This window comes from Camelus dromedarius, chromosome 12 (assembly GCF_036321535.1).
Source record: "Camelus dromedarius isolate mCamDro1 chromosome 12, mCamDro1.pat, whole genome shotgun sequence".
In the NCBI taxonomy this organism is placed as follows: Eukaryota; Metazoa; Chordata; class Mammalia; order Artiodactyla; family Camelidae; genus Camelus; species Camelus dromedarius.
The window spans coordinates 46,533,152-46,550,818 of NC_087447.1; the positions used below are offsets into that span (position 1 = coordinate 46,533,152).

At 40.6% G+C, this 17,667-nt stretch overlaps 1 protein-coding gene across 4 annotated transcripts in view; it reads right to left on the reverse strand.

Annotated features, from left to right (window-relative positions):
- STIM1 (stromal interaction molecule 1) overlaps positions 1-17,667 on the reverse strand; it is a 169,725-nt gene that overhangs the window by 71,423 nt on the left and 80,635 nt on the right. For all 4 annotated transcript variants that reach the window (XM_031460206.2, XM_010988888.3, XM_031460207.2 and 1 more), the window contains one exon: positions 12,789-12,919. In XM_031460206.2, the coding sequence (XP_031316066.1) occupies positions 12,789-12,919 (131 nt within the window). The remainder of the gene's footprint in view (positions 1-12,788; positions 12,920-17,667) is intronic.

Below are 17,667 nucleotides of genomic sequence, written 5' to 3' on the forward strand. Positions count from 1 at the left end.
CTGCTCCTGACATATCTTCCGTCAGAGTAAGAGCCATCTCTGTTTACAATCCTTCTAGCTCATCATCTTTGGGATAAAATCCAAGTTCCTCAGCAAGGCAAGAATCTGGCTCATGCCTGCCTTTTCAGCCTCATCTCCAGCCTCTCTCTCCCTATCTCACTATTACCTTCTATGATCAAAGTAAAAGAATCACTAACTCACAAATCCCTTAGGACACCACACTCATTCCTCCACTTCCTATACCCTTCTCAACCCCATCACCAGGTTAACTCCTACTCATCTTCCAAAGTCATCTCAGGCATCACCTCTTCTGAGTGGTCTTTCCTGGCATCCTAGAATGGGTTAAATTCTCTTCTGTACTTCCAGAGCATGCAGAGCTTATCTCTCATCACAACACTTATTAGGACTGAACACATACGTTTTTCTGCCTCACTAATATGTGAGCTCTTTGCAGGTAGAAAATTTGTCTTCCTTATTATCTTTGAATATCCAAATTCCAGCAAAGAGCAAACACTAAATATGTTTGGGGAAGGAAGAGAGAAAGAAGGAGGTGGGGGAGGGGGTCATTAATTGTCAAGTGAATCAGACATTGCATTGGATACCAATTGTTTCTAATGCCATTAAGTACACTGAATGTGATGCACATGCAGATATAGACATACTCAAGAGAGACTTGCATACATATACATACAGACAAACAAACACCAGTTAGATTTGAAGGTAAGCAAGACCTTGGGAGCCAGTGGCCGAGTCCTCCTTAGACAGGAAGATCCAGAAGCTTACTTAATATCTGAAGTAGAAGTTTTCCCTCTCTGCTGGCTTAACCATTTCTGGCAGCTAGATGACCCTCACATTCTGCCCACCACTTTGTAGGGTCCAGATCCTGCCTAGACTAACAGCATCTTTGGATTCCTGATTATACTTCTGGCCGTTTTTACCCCAGGTCCTGCATACTGTACTGCATCCTAACCTTTTGCTCCTAATCTTCTCCTTGATCTTCAACCTGGCTTATGAGCTTTCTCTCAGCTCCTACTTCCTTGGCTCAATGTTCCCCCGACTCCACTTCTTATGCACACAGACACATCTAAATACAGAAAGGCACATACAAATAAAGAAAGGCACAAAATGATGTATACGTACATTCAAAGAAACAAACACAAAGACACATGTAGACATAATCACATATATAGACACACAGAGAAGCTTTAGAAGTATAACTAGTCCCTGCCATTAATAGGACTGACATCCAGAATAGACAAAGCAGACTCATCAACAAAGAGGGGAGGAAGGAAAACAACAGTCTGCTTAGTGAGAAAGAATTTCCCTATCTGTCAAAGCAAAGCACCGTCTGGGTTTTCCTGGAAACATGAGCGGAACCATCTGGGGGAGCTGCTGCTTCATCCTGTATCTGGCTAAGGCACTGGGACAGATTGCAAATTATGCCTCCTTCCTCTGATGTTAGCTCAGCTAGTCTAGCAACTGGTACCCTTCACTGAGTGCTGGCTGACAATGTGTCTTCTGCTACACCAACACATGTTGGATTATCTCACCCCTATTCCTCTTGGAACTCCCACAGTCTCCTATGCATGCCACCATTACAGCCCTGAAGATGTGCTGTTGTCACTGCCATTTTACATATCTGCCTCTCTCATTAGCCTAGGGGCTTGCCAATGGCAAAGAGTATCTTATTTTCACCTCTAGTCTATTCTAAAGAGGAGGAAAGTAAGGCTCCAAATTACTTGGCCTTATAGCTAGTACATTGCCAAGCTTGAATTTGAACTCAGGTCAGACTCCAAAGCTCATACTTAGACTTTTTAAAAGTTAGTGTCCAGACACTTTATTCTAAGAAACTCACAAAATGCCATGAAGCCCTCATAAAAGTTAGGTCTAAATGCATGAGCAAGGCCATAGAACTTGGACTCAGTGGAGGTTGCAGCCTGTAAACTGTCTGAGTCACTGCTGGTAGGGGAATACTACAGCCACCTATAAGTAAGTATTTACAAGAAAAAATGGGGAGAGGTCATTTACTTAACCTAAGGAGCAGATTTTACCTGAAGAATGATGTCACTCATGGCATCAGTCACCTCTGTTCTGTAAAAAGGGCCTGAGACTCTAATCTGTGCTTTGTCTGGATTAAGGGCAGGGGGTCAGAGTGTTCCACAAGGCAGGAGATAAGACAGTGATCGCTCCAGGAGATAGGCAGGGAGCAAGAAGGCAAAAACCAGCAGAGGCCTCCAAACAGTAACAGTCCTTTAGGTCAAAGAAGAATTGCTACAGCAACAGAAATGTATACATCGAAATCTATGCTGCGGTTATTTGAATAATTGTATGCAATTATTTCTTTTCTGCCCTATTTTACACACAGCAAACTTAAAAAAAAAAAAAAGCAAAGCTCCAGGCTGTCAAAGCTATTCAGAGAAGAAGCAAGGAAAATCTATGTTTAGGATTGAGTCCAGGGACTAAGGGGAGAGCTCTGCTTCTGAGGGGCCAGCATGGTAGCAGCAGTGGAAGCCAGAGGGAGGCACCGAGCACAAGGTGAATCCAGGAAAAATAAAACCGAGACTAATTAGCCAGCTGCCTTTGACATCTCCCCTCATGGAGCTCCATATGATAAGGGGCAAGAATTTGACTCAGGTCCTCGGTATGTGGATGAGAGGGAATTACCACCTGGGTTCTCCCATAGCTTTCTTCTCATCTTAGCTTCCCTATAAGTGGCAGCTATAAAAAAAAAAAAAAAAAAAAAAAGGAAGAAAGGATGGAATAGAGAGAAGAAGGAGGAAGGAATTCTCCCAAAGAGAATGTGCCAGGGCTCTTCAGCCTGGTGTCCTCAAAAGCCATCTACACCTGCCCGGAAACAGAGGCACTCTAGCTGTCAGCTAGCTAACCAGGGATCTCTGCTTGGGAAACCATGGTAATTCAGACTTGGAAGCACCTCTGCATATCTGTCAAAGTAAGGAGTAGGGAGATGGAGATAGAAGTCAACATGGTTTTCAACATGTTTTCTATAGAGGCCTAAGGATTCTTATGGATTGGGCTACAGAAAGGCAAGTGGGAGGTGACCACGACTCTAACCAATGCAGTGACATTTTAATTTTTTTAACATCTTTATTGAGATATAACTCAATACCAACTTAGTGTACAACTCAAGAACTCAAGGGCTTTTAGCATAAACACAGAGGTGTGCAATCATCACCACAAGTCTGAAACATTTTCATCAGTCTGATGCAGAACTGAGTTGCAATAACCCCCAAAATTAGATAACAATGAGCTAATTCAGTCTCAGTTTCCTTATCAGTTAGATGGAAAAATTAATATCTCCCCCATAGTAGAGGTTTCTTGTAAAGATTACAGAGAGGTTGTATGTAAAATCACCTAGCACATGCCTTCCACACTGTAGCAATGGTAGGAATAGAAGTAGAAGTAGTAATACTATGACTGTGAGCTAAACCACAGGCTGGGTATTTTCTACACATGATTTCATCTCATCTTTGCCATAATCCTTCAAGGTAGGGATTACTGTCCCTATTTGACAGTGAGGAAACATAAATTCACGGAGTTTATGAAACTTTCTGAGATCATACAGTTATTAACTGATGAAAGTGTACCTAAAACCCTAATCTTTCTTGCTCTGAAACTTGTGCATATCTTTGCTCAGTCACACAGATTTTCAACATTCTCAATGTTTTATTCTTTCTTCATCAATGCTTCTCTTGCATGTTTTTCTCTAAGACTTTCCTAATATTTTAACTACAGTGATTTTTACCTCCATCCAGATTCTATATATGATTCACAGCACAGGGTAGAGCGATAGAGAAGGGGTCACAGAGGAGATCAGAGATACACATCACACACTAACATGTCCTTAGTAACTCCTAGAAACAGCCCACCACTGACTTAGCTGCTATCTTGGCCAGGAACTCACAAGTCCAAAGTCCCCTGTCCCCCATACCTTTGATCAGCCAACTCTATATTCTTGCTCTGCCTTAAAGAAACAATTTAAGGGGTACACAGCAATAAGATAGGATCTTTGCTTTCAAATTCAAAATTCAAAAAAATGTAACTCATCACCTTTATGTGTAAGGGCTGCAACACGCCCTGTGGGAGAAGCAATGATGAATAAGACTTGGTTCTTGCCTCTGGGAGACACTCAATCTGGTAGGACAGGCAAGGATGAATCCAACTAATTACAATGTGGAGCATAGCAATATGGCAGATGAGAAATTCATGCCAAGTACTCTGGAGCATGGGAGAGGAAGGATTACTTCCCACTGTAGGGGAACAAACAAGATTTCCTGAAGGGAACAACATTTAATGTAAGCCAGTAGTTCTCAACTGGGAGCAGTTCTGTCCCCCAGGACAAGTGATAGTTGGCAACAGAAACATTTTTGGTAGTCACAGCTTGGGCAGGGGGTGGGAGCGGGGTGGTCCTAGCATCCAGTGTATAGAGTCTAGGGATGCTGCTAAATATCCTACAGTCTGGTCCAAAATGTCAATAATGCTGAGGTTAAGAAACCCTGATTTAGGCCTTAGAATTTTTACAGACAAAATGGGAGGCAGAAAGATGTCACCATGAGAATTTATGTGGAGCAAAGGCACAGTGATGGGATATAAAGAGCATGTTTGAGATGGCAGTAGCATACAGTAAGGGGATGCAGGGTAACATGAACTAGTCAGGTGAGCTAAACTTAGACTGCACTGCACTCCCTTTGCAAGGCAGGACCAATGATCAGAGTTGTACTTTAGTAATTCCAGCATTAGTGCAAAAAGACAAACTTATAAAGATAGTACAACCAAAAGCAAGACATTCTAATTAAGTGCTAAATTGAGTGATGTAGAGGGTGTGCTATGGGAATTAGTACTGAGATGAGAGAGATCAACGGGGCTGGGAAGTCAGGGAAGATTCATGAAATGTGAGGCTGTGGTATTCCAGGGGACACCTAAGTCTGATACAGGCAGGGCCAGGGGTTAGAGGGAGAGGTATAAGAAGTTAATTCCAGGTAAGGAGAACTATCTGAGCAAAGAAAGGGGACTGGAATAAACATGGAATGACTATGACAAAAAGAGAGACAAGAGTGGTAGGAGGTGTGTCTAGAGAGTCTTAAGAAAAGCTAGGGTCAGATTTGAAGGAAAGGCACAGGAAGTCAGGTGGAATAAGAGGAGGAAACTAAAACACAACTTAGGAAGATCACTGGCAGCACATACAACATGAGCTGGTGGAGGAGAAACTAGAGGCAAGGGACTACTTAGAGGAGTCTACAGTTACCTGGATACAAAGAAATGAGGCCCAAAACCTGAAGAGGAAGAACATTATTAATCATGATAGTAACTTCTGAGCATAAGACAGCTACCTATCTTCATCCAAATTAGCCCATGTTGGCACTGGCTATGTGTGAGAAGCACTGGGCCCTATACACTACTTCCCAGCCAGCCCAATTCCTACTGGCCATTTAGATATTTCAAGTGGAACTGCTGGCTGCTCCTCTCAGAGCTTAGTTCTCCAGCCCTGATCCCACCTGGTGCCAGAGTCCATCCCCAACTCTCACAGCCTCCCGGGACCTAGCATGCCTCTTGGTGGAACAATGTAAAAAAAAAAAAGTTTGAAAAAACAAGTCAACTTTCACCCTACTAAAGTCAAGCAGATCTGATGACAGTACTACAATACAGCCTTGCTGTTCAAAATCCTCTAGGCTTTCAGATGGGCAATCAAAAATAAGAAGTTCTCACCTAGACCATTTCTAAAATATAAGGCATAGGCAGGAGGCTGGCTGAGTTGCCAGAGAAGTTGTGGCCCCTAGAAACAAGTGGCCCTACTCTATCAAGCCCCTCTTCCCTTAAGATCAGCTACTCAGACAGAGACAGAACTACCTCCTGTAGTGTTCTAGCTCTAGTCGAGTCAGCCAAGCTGCTGGGGGTAGCTCCCAAAGCTGAATGCCGTGGTGCCACAGGATGATGAGAGAGCTGATTTGAAATTCTTGAAATACAGGCCAACCCTCACTATCTGGACCATCATGCTGAGGGAGGGAAAAAACATGAATTTAGAACCTATCACATACCAGCTCTTGTGCTTGAGGCTTTGCATACATTAAATTCTTACAAGAACCCTGCAAAGCGTTACCCTCCTCAAATAGCTGAGTAATTGAGGCTCAGAGAGGTAAAGTTATTTGCCTAATTGTCACAGAGCCAATAAGTGGCAAAGTCGAGTCTTGAACACAGGTCTATTTGTATCAAAACATATGCTCTTTCTGACAATAACAACACTAATAATAACAACAAAAACTAACTTTTATTGAGCCTCTTCTATATGCCAGGCATTGTACTAAGTGTTTTATATGCATTATTTCATCTTCACAACAACTTCACGAGGTGCCTAATATTATTATTCCATTTCTAATGAGGAAACTGAGGCTGAAAGAGATTAAGTAACTTCTCAAAGTTTCCACAGCTGGTAAAGGGAGAACCAGGTTTAAACCTGGGTCTGTGTGACTCCACAGCTCAAGCTTTTAACCCTACACCAGATATCACAGACACTACAGAAGTATATTTTGCAGTTTCCCACAACCTACCTATCCCCACCTCCCAAAATGTGTGATCACACCCCTGCAGAAGACTTGCATCTCAGCCTGACACCATGCTGCTACAGTGACATTGGTCAGTCATCCCACACAGGAACATTAAAATACAATTGTCAGATGTAGGTAGCTTTCCTAGAAATATAGAGGAACAGAAAGGGAGCAGTAATTAGCATTCACTGAGTTTGAATTGTGTGTCAGTATTATGCTGGGAACATTTTTCTTAATTAACATATGATGAAATTAACTTTGGTAGGGGAGTGGGGGAAATGTGGTTCTATGAGGTTTGGTACATAAGAAAATTCTTATAATCACCCCACAATCCAGACACAGGACAGTTCTATTACCCAAAAAAACTCCCTCTTGCTGTCCCTTTGTAATCAAACCTTCCCCACACTCCTAACCCTTGGTAACCACTGATCTAGCCTCCGTCCCTATAGTTTTGCCTTTTTCAGAATGTTATTAGATGTGATCATATAGTATGTAACTATTTGAAATGGTTTCCTTCTCTCAGCATAACACCTTTGAGATTCATCTTTGCTGTATGCTTCAACACTTCATTCCTTTTTATTGCTGAGTAGTTTTCTATAGTTTGTTTTATCCATTCACACACTGAAAGACATTTGATTTGTGGCCAATTTGGGGCAATTATAAGTATGGGATTTAGTGCAAATACAAATTTTCATTTATTTATAGCAGTAAATACCTAGAAGTAGAACTGCTGGGACATGTAGTAAATTATGCTTAACTTTACAAGAAACTCTATAAGCAAGAGTTCTAGTGGCTCTTCCTCCTTAACTAGTACTTAGTATTGACCACTTTTAATTTTAGCCATCCTAATAGGTGTGTAGTGGTATCTCATTGTGGTTTTAATTTGCACTTCCCTAATGGCTAATGATATTGAGCATTTTTTCATATGTTTATTTGCCATCCAAGTATCTTCTCTGATGGTGTCTGTCAAAATCTTTTCCCACTTTTTACTGAGTTGCTTGTTTTCTGTTCATGAGTTTTGAGGATTTTTTATTTGCCCTGGGAACTTTTAACAGCACTTTTCTCACTTAATCCTGACAACCCTGCAAGGGTAAGAATCATTAACCACCACTTTACCGTGAGAAAATCAAAGAGAAATCACTAAACTATTATAACCTGATCAGTTCTGCCTAATTTCAAAGTTTACTTATCACTTAATCACCTGTGACATATATAACACTAGAATGCAAGCCCTATTAAAGCCGGGATATTTTTTTCCAGGAGGGAGGCAATTAGGTTTATTTATTTATTTATGATTAGTGGAGGTACTGGGGATTGAACATGTACTCTACCACTTGAGCTATAACCTCCCCCACTAAAGCAGAGATCTTACCGGTTTTGTTCAGGATCCAATTCCTATCCCTAAAACAATGCCTACCACATAATAGGTATTCAATTAAGAATTTGTTTAAAGGCTGACCAAATGCCCTTGATTTTCCATGTAGGCCCCACAGAAGAAAATAAAACTGCTGTCCAAGTGTTTGGTCCAGTTAAGGGGACAGTGAGTTTAGGGAGGTTCTTGTCTGCCCACCTCAGACTGTCAGGACAGGCTGACAGTGCCATCCCACTGCTGCAAATCCTTTGCCCATGGGCAGTGTCCTCACCATAGGTCTCAAGAGAACACAAGCCATGAATTCCCAACTGCCAGGCTGGTAGAACTCCTGCCAGCTTGCAAGAAGGACACCAGCACCAACAGGGCTATCCTGGTCACCTGAAGGGCCCACAATGCACAGCCTCTGCTATCTAGGAGAGAAGCAAGCAAAGATGGATGGCACTTGAGGAGCCAAACTGCCCCCACACAAATGATTATATATTTTCTATAAAATGCCTGCTGAGTCTCAGTTTATCATTAAGTCTAATTTCATAGCTCACAGCACAGACAGAACAATCAGAAATGAGAATGAATCAAAGAAGAGACAGGGAAACTATAAAAAGAAATCACAACAATGCATATAGGAATACAGGCACTGGGGTAATAGTGCAAGGGGCCCTGAAGACATGCTTTGAATTATCCAAAGAAAATTAACGTTCTGTTGACAATAACCCACAAGAAGGAAAACTTACCTCACAAATGACTAAAATTTTAAAATATCTAGAAATGAAGTTATAGTTCAGTTATCTGAAAAACTTACTGATATGAGGCTGAATAAATAAGGCTGTAATAGAGTATCCCTTCAGACTTCTAAAGACCTTGGGGAATCAGCAATGCTTTTAAATGGGTCATAAAAATCTCAGGTCCTTGATGGCCAGCACAACAAGGGTTTCCTCTCTGGTGGCTTAGCATCCATTATCCAATACTCTAAGCTCTGAGCTGTCCACCTAACTGTCTAGTTAGATCGTGAACTCCACCTATGTTTAAACTGACTTAAGCACACACACTTTGCTACCATTACTTTCTCTTTCAAAGGCAGTAGCTTGTGACTGGTCAAGAGATCCCCAGACTAGCAGGCCTCTCTACCCACCAGAGGCCTGAGACTGCAGGGAAAGCAGCTGAAGCCACGGCAAGGCAGAAGCCACACTGAAAAAGAACAGCTCACCACTGGCACAGGGAAGAGCAGGGTGACAGCTTTTGTGTTATTTTAGAACAGTTTGTGCTGATGAGCTTTTTGTTGTGGTAACATTCTTCTAAAAAGAACATTTTCTTCCTCCCCTCATTGACAAAGTAACTCAGCAGAAAGTGAAAAAGAAGGAGGAGCGGATGACAAAGATATCCAGGAATCTGTGGATCTTGGCTCATATCACCTTCTTGACTGTGGTGTCATCCATCTCCCAGTCCCATGGCCAGGCCCTCAAAGAGACATCAGGAAACCTCTAGGCCTCATTTACCCCCAGAAACACAGCTCTATTCCCAGCACAGACAGTAAAATTTGGGTCCCCTGAGGGCCAGTGATACTTCTAGATGTGACCAAAAGTTCGGATCCTTTCATTGTGGTGTTGTCCTTGCTCAAGAACCTATAGTTGCCAGGTTCAACAAGTATACATATCTCAGCCTGGTTGCCTGGAAAAGGAATTTTTAGGTTTTTGTCCTGCAGTTTTCTACCTGAGTCACTCTGCCTAACCAAACCTACCCACCATGCTTCTTAACTATCTCCACATCTTTGCTCACACTGCTTCCCTACTGCTCAGGCTGCCTCACCCCTTCCACCCTATCCCAATTCTACTTTTCCTCCAGGAAGTCTATTTTTCTCCTCTTATAAATTCCTCAGACACTATCAAGTTCAACCTGATACAAGGAAACCCTCTGCTGACCAATCAAGGGAGTGCTGTGTTCTACCCGCCCATCTTCAGTGACAAGGAGTTCACTACCTATCTACCGAGGAAGCCTCTTCTATGACGAGACAGCAATGCTGAATGACTCTTTATTCCAGAAAAAAAATATGCCTATATTTTACTTTCCCCACAGTGGTCCTGGTTCTGCCCTTAGAATAAGATAAACAATACAGCAGTACTTAATAGCTCAGGCTTTGAAATCAGATCTGTGCTCATATCCAGTATGTCCTTGAACAAAATGCTTGACCTTTCCAAAGTTCCAGTCCTCAGTGATAATACCAACCTCAAAGGCTGTTAAAAACATTAAAAGAGTACGATGCAAAAAGCTTAACACTACCTGGCATAGATTAAGAATTCAATAAATGATAGCCAGGGATGCAGTTTTCATTGTTATCATCATCATCATTTAAGTCTGATTCCTCTACTTCTTTTTTTTTTAACTTTTTTTTATTGAGTTATAGTCATTTACAATGTTGTGTCAAATTTCAGTGTAGAGCACAATTTTTCAGTTATATGTGAACATACATATATTCATTGTCACATTTTTTTTCACTGTGAGCTACCACAAGATCTTGTATATATTTCCCTGTACTATAGTGTAATCTTGTTTATCTATTCTACATATGCCTGTCAGTATCTACAAATTTTGAACTCCCAGTCTATCCCTTCCCACCCTGCTCCCCCTTGGCAACCATAAGTTTGTATTCTATGTCTATGAGTCTGTTTCTGTTTTGTATTTATGTTCTCTTTTTTTTTTTAGATTCCACATATGAGTGATCTCATATGGTATTTTTCATTCTCTTTCTGGCTTACTTCACTTAGAATGACATTCTCCAGGAACATCCATGTTGCTGCAAATGGCGTTGTCGGTTTTTATGGCTGAATAGTATTCCATTGTATAAATATACCACCTCTTCTTTATCCAGTCATCTGTTGATGGACATTTAGGCTGTTTCCATGTCTTGGCTATTGTAAATAGTGCTGCTGTGAACACTGGGGTGCAGATGTCTTTTTGAAGTAGCATTCCTTCTGGATATATGCCCAGGAGCGGGATTCCTGGGTCATATGGTAAGTCTATTCCTAGTCTTTTGAGGAATCTCCATACTGTTTTCCACAGTCGCTACACCAAACTGCATTCCCACCAGCAGTGTAGGGGAGTTCCCTTTTCTCCACAGCCTCTCCAGCATTTGTCATTTGTGGACTTTTGAATGATGGCCATTCTGACTGGTGTGAGGTGATACCTCATCGTAGTTTTTTTTTTCTCATTGTAGTTTTGATTTGCATTTCTCTGATAATTAGTGATATTGAGCATTTTTTCATATGCCTATTGATCATTTGTATTTCTTCCTTGGAAAATTGCTTGTTTAGGTCATTTTTGGATTGGGTTGTTTGTTTTTTTCTTATTAAGTCATATGAGCTGCTTATATATTCTGGAGATCAAGCCTTTGTCGGTTTCATTTGCAAAAATTTTCTCCCATTCCGTAGGTTGTTGTTTTGTTTTACTTATGGTTTCCTTTACTATGCAGAAGCTTGTAAGTTTCATTAGGTCCCATTTATTTATTCTTGCTTTTATTTCTATTGCTTGGGAAGACTGCCCTAGGAGAACATTTTTGAGATGTATGTGAGATAACGTTTTGCCTATATTTTCTTCTAGGAGGTTTATTGTATCTTGTGTTAAGTCTTTGATCCATTTTGAGTTTATTTTTGTGTATGGTGTAAGGGAGTGTTCTAGCTTCACTGATTTACATGCTGCTGTCCGGTTTTCCCAACACCATTTGCTGAAGAGACTATCTTTATTCCATTGTATATTCTTGCCTCCTTTGTCAAATGATTCCTCTACTTCTAATGTATTTGAAGATATAAATTATATCACCTGAATCTTTTATTTTCCAGGCAAAAGTTTCTTCGCTAGACTATAAACTATATGAGGACTGATGTATCTGTCCTATTTACTGCCACACTCCCATGTCTAGAACAGTGCCTGGCACATATTTAGTAGACACTTCTAAATACTGAATTGTACTGGATGCTCTCCATTTCACAGTTTCCATGCCCTCCATCATTTATGTCACCCCTTCCTGTACAGGCTTTCACTGTTCTAAATGTTTCTGACAACATGAGATTTAAAACTGACTTCAAAACTTAAAGGTGGACTAATCAGAAGAGTGGAGAGACTAGAATTACCTCCTCCCTCATGTATGCACCATATCACTACCACAGATTTGGCATAACTTGATAGCTTCATCAAACTGCTGGCTCACATTGAGCTTGAAAACAATGGAAACTTTTCAATCTTTTCACATGTGATGACTTTGTACTCTGTGCTCTGTGGAACTGGAGCTGTAGTAATGCCAAAAGGTGAAATAGTAACAGAGCTTTTTCTATCAGGAGATTCCTCTTGCTCTTACTATCTGGACCACTCAACTGGCTCCCAGCAACTGCAGCCTGGAATTCAGAATGATCTTTCTAGGAATCTTTGTTTCTTCCTCACAAATAGAGTATAAGCTCCCAGAGGGCAAGATCTGACTATCTTGCCTTCTCTCCCACATGCCAGCACAGGGCTGAGCACAGAGTAAATACAGATGGATGCCCTCCATCCACAGCAGGAATACAACAAGGATTCAGGGAAATTTTAAAGACTAGCCTCAGGGCTCCTTCTGCATCTCCAATGGTACAGCTCAGTCAGTGTTGTACTTCTAGCTGGTAGGCAGACTCAAATGCAGACTTAAAGCCTGTACTCTTAACAGGCCAGCTCCTTGAGGCTGCTCTTCTGAGAATCACCTTCCTTGACAGGGATGCATTCCTAGATAACAAACCAATGTCAAGAACATCTTTCCACAGGGAACAGCCTGTCTAGACAGCTTTTGGGGACTGTCCCTACAGGAAGAGAAGAGAGCCACACAGGGTGATGGAGCTCACCTCATCACTTTCTTCCACATCCACGTCACCATTGGCATCATCATCCATCAGCTTGTGGATGCTGCGGACTGCATCAAAGCTGAGCTTCTCATCCTCACTATGGCACAGGAGCTTATCAATCCGGCAAAACTCTGTACAGGAAAAGCAAGAGACAACATTACAGGGGCTCCACCCAGCCTCTATTACCCACCTGTCTCACTGTCCTTAGCTTATTGCACCTGACTCCTCATGTAGCCACTTAACTGACTGCATAGTGAGAAAAGTATATCATATTAACTGTCTCCCCTATTTAGGGACAATGCTTTATTATCCTAATAGTTCCTGATAGGGAAGTCAAGCATAGGACTGGGAATACACTGGGATCTAGACAAAGAACATGAACAGGTAACACACAAGGAAAAAAATACAAATGACAGAAAATACAAATAGCCAATGAGCACAGGAAAAAGCCTCACTAGTAATCAAAGAAATACATGTTCAAATGAAATATTATTTTTAGTCAGTTAATAAATAAATGTAAATTAATACAATCTTTCTAGAAACAGGAAAACAGCCCATTCGTCCAATGCCAGAATAATATGCATTTTTGTTCACTTTGTCACTGCTGGTATGTATAAGGCCAGCCACAGGCTAACTGGAGAAACCTTTTACATCTTATGCCTTCTCCCAGACAGTTGTGTTCAGCAAATATCTATTAGACATCTAAGGTCCTGAGCAAATCTGACACCACAGGGCGGTGGTTGGGAAGTCTGCAGTGCAGCTTCCTCTGCCCACCATCACATAGTCGCATAGCAACAAAACCAACACAATAGTGTAGCCCACCCAGGCTCTTTCGTGACACCTAATCCTCCTTTGCACCTAGCCTGACCGATGCACACAACAGAAAGAGACTGGAGGCTAGTATTAGCTCTACTATGTGTCTCTATCAAGTTCACTATCTGAAAAAGACATTTTAACTAAAGTTTCTAGTATTTCTCCCAATTCCTAGAATATAAAATTCCTCTTTCCTTTTGATGCTGATCTTGATAACTACTTTCTAGGCAAAATACTCTTCAGATCACCCCCAAAGAGGACAGAAGAAATATCCTGACTTTCCAGATAATAGAAGCAGCGGTCACAGAAGAGAAAGCAAGGACAGGCTGTGGCTGTGAAGACTTCTAAAGGCCCTGATCAGAGACCTGACACACTCTAATCTACTTAATCATTTACTTGTCTGCTAGTCAAAGACAGTGATAGTGTATAGGACAGGTCACCTCTCTATCACTTGCTAGTTGCTCAAATCCTTTTCAAAATAAGGAGATGTATAAATATTAAACTTTTAAAGAGTCCTAGATGTGACTCAATAAAGATATGTTGGATATTGAAGCTCACAGATGTCAACTGATGCACCCAAAGTCAAAGGCAGCTGAAAAGGCACAGCAAGAGCCCAGATCCATTCACTCCCAAGCCAGCACTTCACCTGACTGCCTTTATGCCACAGTAACCAGATAGCTTTAGGTTAGTTTCATCTGCTGCAAGTCACAGACGGTAATAGTGGTAAGACACACACTGAAGAAATGGCTTTATAAAAGAAAAAAGTAAGATGAATAGTATGCATAGAAAACAAATATTGCCATGTAAGTCTATGTTCCTCTACTTTTGTGCTGCCAAGTTGGAGTGGGAAGTGGAGGGTAGGGTAAAGGGGTGGTGGACACTGAGGGGGAGGGTAGAATATAGCCCAAGATTAAGGCATTGTTCCTCAGCTTCCTCACCAACAAGAGCTCTTGGCATGACTGGTTCATTCACGGACGCCTATCCACAAATTACCTATCCAAAAAAATTGCAATAAGTAATGACTAGTTCATAGATGAAACACACAGTACCGAGATTAGCATAACCAACATAATGCTTTCCTTCCCTTATTCCTGTTTTTATATTACTCAAAGGCATAATAATTGCTTATCAGAGCTTTATGATCAGCATATGATTTGCCCATTTAAATAACATTTACTGAGTACTCTTCATATGTCAGGCTCTGTAATTAGCACAGGGCATAAAGAGATGAATCAGAGCTCATCTTTGCTCTCAAAGAGCTCAATTATAAAAGTTGGGGAGACAGGTAACTAAAACCCTATGTGCTAAATGCCATAATAGAAAGAACTGAGATTATGCTAGGGATCAACAAAACTTTCTTTGTAAAAGGCCAGACAGCAAACAATTTAGGATTTACAGGCCATATAGTCTCTGTTGCAACTACTTAACTCTGTCATTGAGCACAAAAGCAGCCATAGACAAAACATAAGCGAGTGAGTTTAGCTGTGTTCCAATAAAACTTTATTTACAAAAACAGGTGGTAGGCTGGATTTGACCCCTGCACCATACTTTGCTGACCACTGTTGTAGAGGACCATAGGTAGCACACCTGAACTACATCGGATCGACAGATTTCTGACCCAAAACAAAGAAATCTAATCTTTTCATTAGCTTGTATCTACACACAGGTTTATCCTAAGTAAAGCACAACTTCTAACAGGCTTTTTAAAATAATGGAAATAAGTTTACCAAGCTCTAGAGACTGGGGGTCTCCAGGCTGGCACAATTGCCCTGAGGTCAGCCAGCCCCTTTCGAAAAGACCTTCGGCAAGTCCAAGAAGTTTGGACTTCAAACACCAGGCTCTAGTTTAAAACCTGATCAGACAGACAGGTGACCTTTGCTGCTGGCATCTCTGGCATAGAGAAGGATTAAAGGGATTGAGGACAAGGGAGTACAAAATCTTGATGTCCCATATGGTCACAGAATCCTGTAGAATCCTGTCCAGAAGAAAATCACGTCAGCCAAAATTCACAAATAATTCCTTCAACTAAGCACTTCCTAGGCTGCCTCTCTCCTTCCTGAGACCTATTCTACCTTCTCTTAATACATTCCAATCTGGCAAGATTCCCCAGACCCATCTGAAAATACCTTATAAGATCCAGCCACCATTTAGCAACACATTATTACTGCAATGAGAGAGTCCTGGACTTGGAGTCAGAAGACATATGTCAAAATCCCAGCTTCATCAGTTACAACCATTTGATGTTAGACAAGTTGTTTAATTTCTCTGAGCCTCTAATATCTCATCTGCAAAATAAGGATAATTATCTCTACTGCACAGGGTTCTTGTGAGAATTAAGCAAGACCATATTTATTAAAACACCTAGCTTAGGGCCTGCATGAAGCTGACATCTAGTACATTTGTAGTCTCCTTCTTTCCTCCCAGAGCAGCAAGTGAACAGTTCCCATCTTTTGCTAACTTCAGCCCCTTTCCCTATCAGACCATAAAGGATCAAATACAGGAGGTATAGTCCAATCAAATTGATCAGACATAAGTTCTAGGTGAGCTGGCAAGTGACTCTGACAGTAGCCTGCCCCTCCCACAGCATTTATATGTCTACCACTGGTAACATTTATCATACTGTGTGGTAGTTATCAGTTTAATTTGTCTTCTATAAGGGCTTAGGACCATGTCCACAGCAGCAAGAAAAGGATCTTGATAGATGCTCAATAAATGTTTTTTGTATGAATAACTACATACCAACTCTACAATTATGTGTAGGATTTCTATAGGCAGAAAAGAGAAGTTTAGGTAGACAGAATAGCATAGGACCAGGTTTTTAATATTTTTGGTCACAGGACCCCTTTATTCACTTAAAAATTGAAAATCCCACAACTGATACTTACTGTGTTAGAAATTAAAAAACAAATTCCAATATTTAGCAATTAATTCTCATATGTGTTAATATAAACAACATGTTTTTATGAGAAATAATTGTTTTCTGCAAAAAATTCATGAGGAGAGTGAGATTGTTACACATTTTTGCAAATCTCTTTAATGTCTAGCTTGATAGAAAACAGCTATTCCAGTCTTACATCTATTTCTGCATTCAATTTTCAATCAAAACATAGATATGCAGTTGGAAAAGGCAGGAGTATTTTAATAATCTTTCAGATAACTGTGGTCATTCTTCTCTGATACTTCACCAAAACTTGACAAATAGTAGGTTTAGTAAAGGTTAGTTACAATGTGAAATCTGAAACTATGCAGATGAACTCTATTACATTAAAATCCATTGGTCTACCTTACACTTTCAATGGATCTTTTATCCATGGGTGATTTTGTAACATGATACATTAGTCATTTGGAAACTAGTGATTCAATGAGTTAGGCAGAACTTCCAAATGTGACACATTTCATTTATACAATATCAAAATATCACAATTATTAATATCACCACTGATGTTATCAGAAAAGCTTTAAATCTGGGAAGCTGTCAAGCTCACAGGGGCAGGTACAAGTTTTCCAAAATTCTAATTTTCAATTAAAAGCTGAAATTTTATCATTGGCAACAAATACTACCAGTTGCTTTCCCTAAAGTAGGAGACTCACTTCATTCATTTTCAAGAAAATGTCTGCCAAATACATAAGTCTGAATAACTGCAGCTTGTCTGTTAGTTATTCTTTCAAGTAAAAATAGTGTTTCCTGAAAAAAGGAGGTAGTTCAGCTTGCAACTCAATCACACAAATGCTCTTCCTTGAGATAAGCATCAGGTTTCTACATGCAGCAGAAGTGCTTTATGCGTACTTCCTGTTTCATCACACAGAATACTAAAGAGACATGTATTCATGGGGTACAATTTAATAAAATTAATACATTTTTACTTCTTTATTAAAAGCTTAAAAAAAAAAAAACAGAGTGCATGGAGGTGAGGAATGCAATGATTACTGGCACAGTTTTGGGCCATTGCTTCGATTCCTGTTAAGGTGCCAGCAGTTTTACCTAATTTCTTCTGCACCAACAATGCAAATGTACACACACTGGAAAAAACAAATAGTATCTCAGCATTATTATTAAAATGGCTTT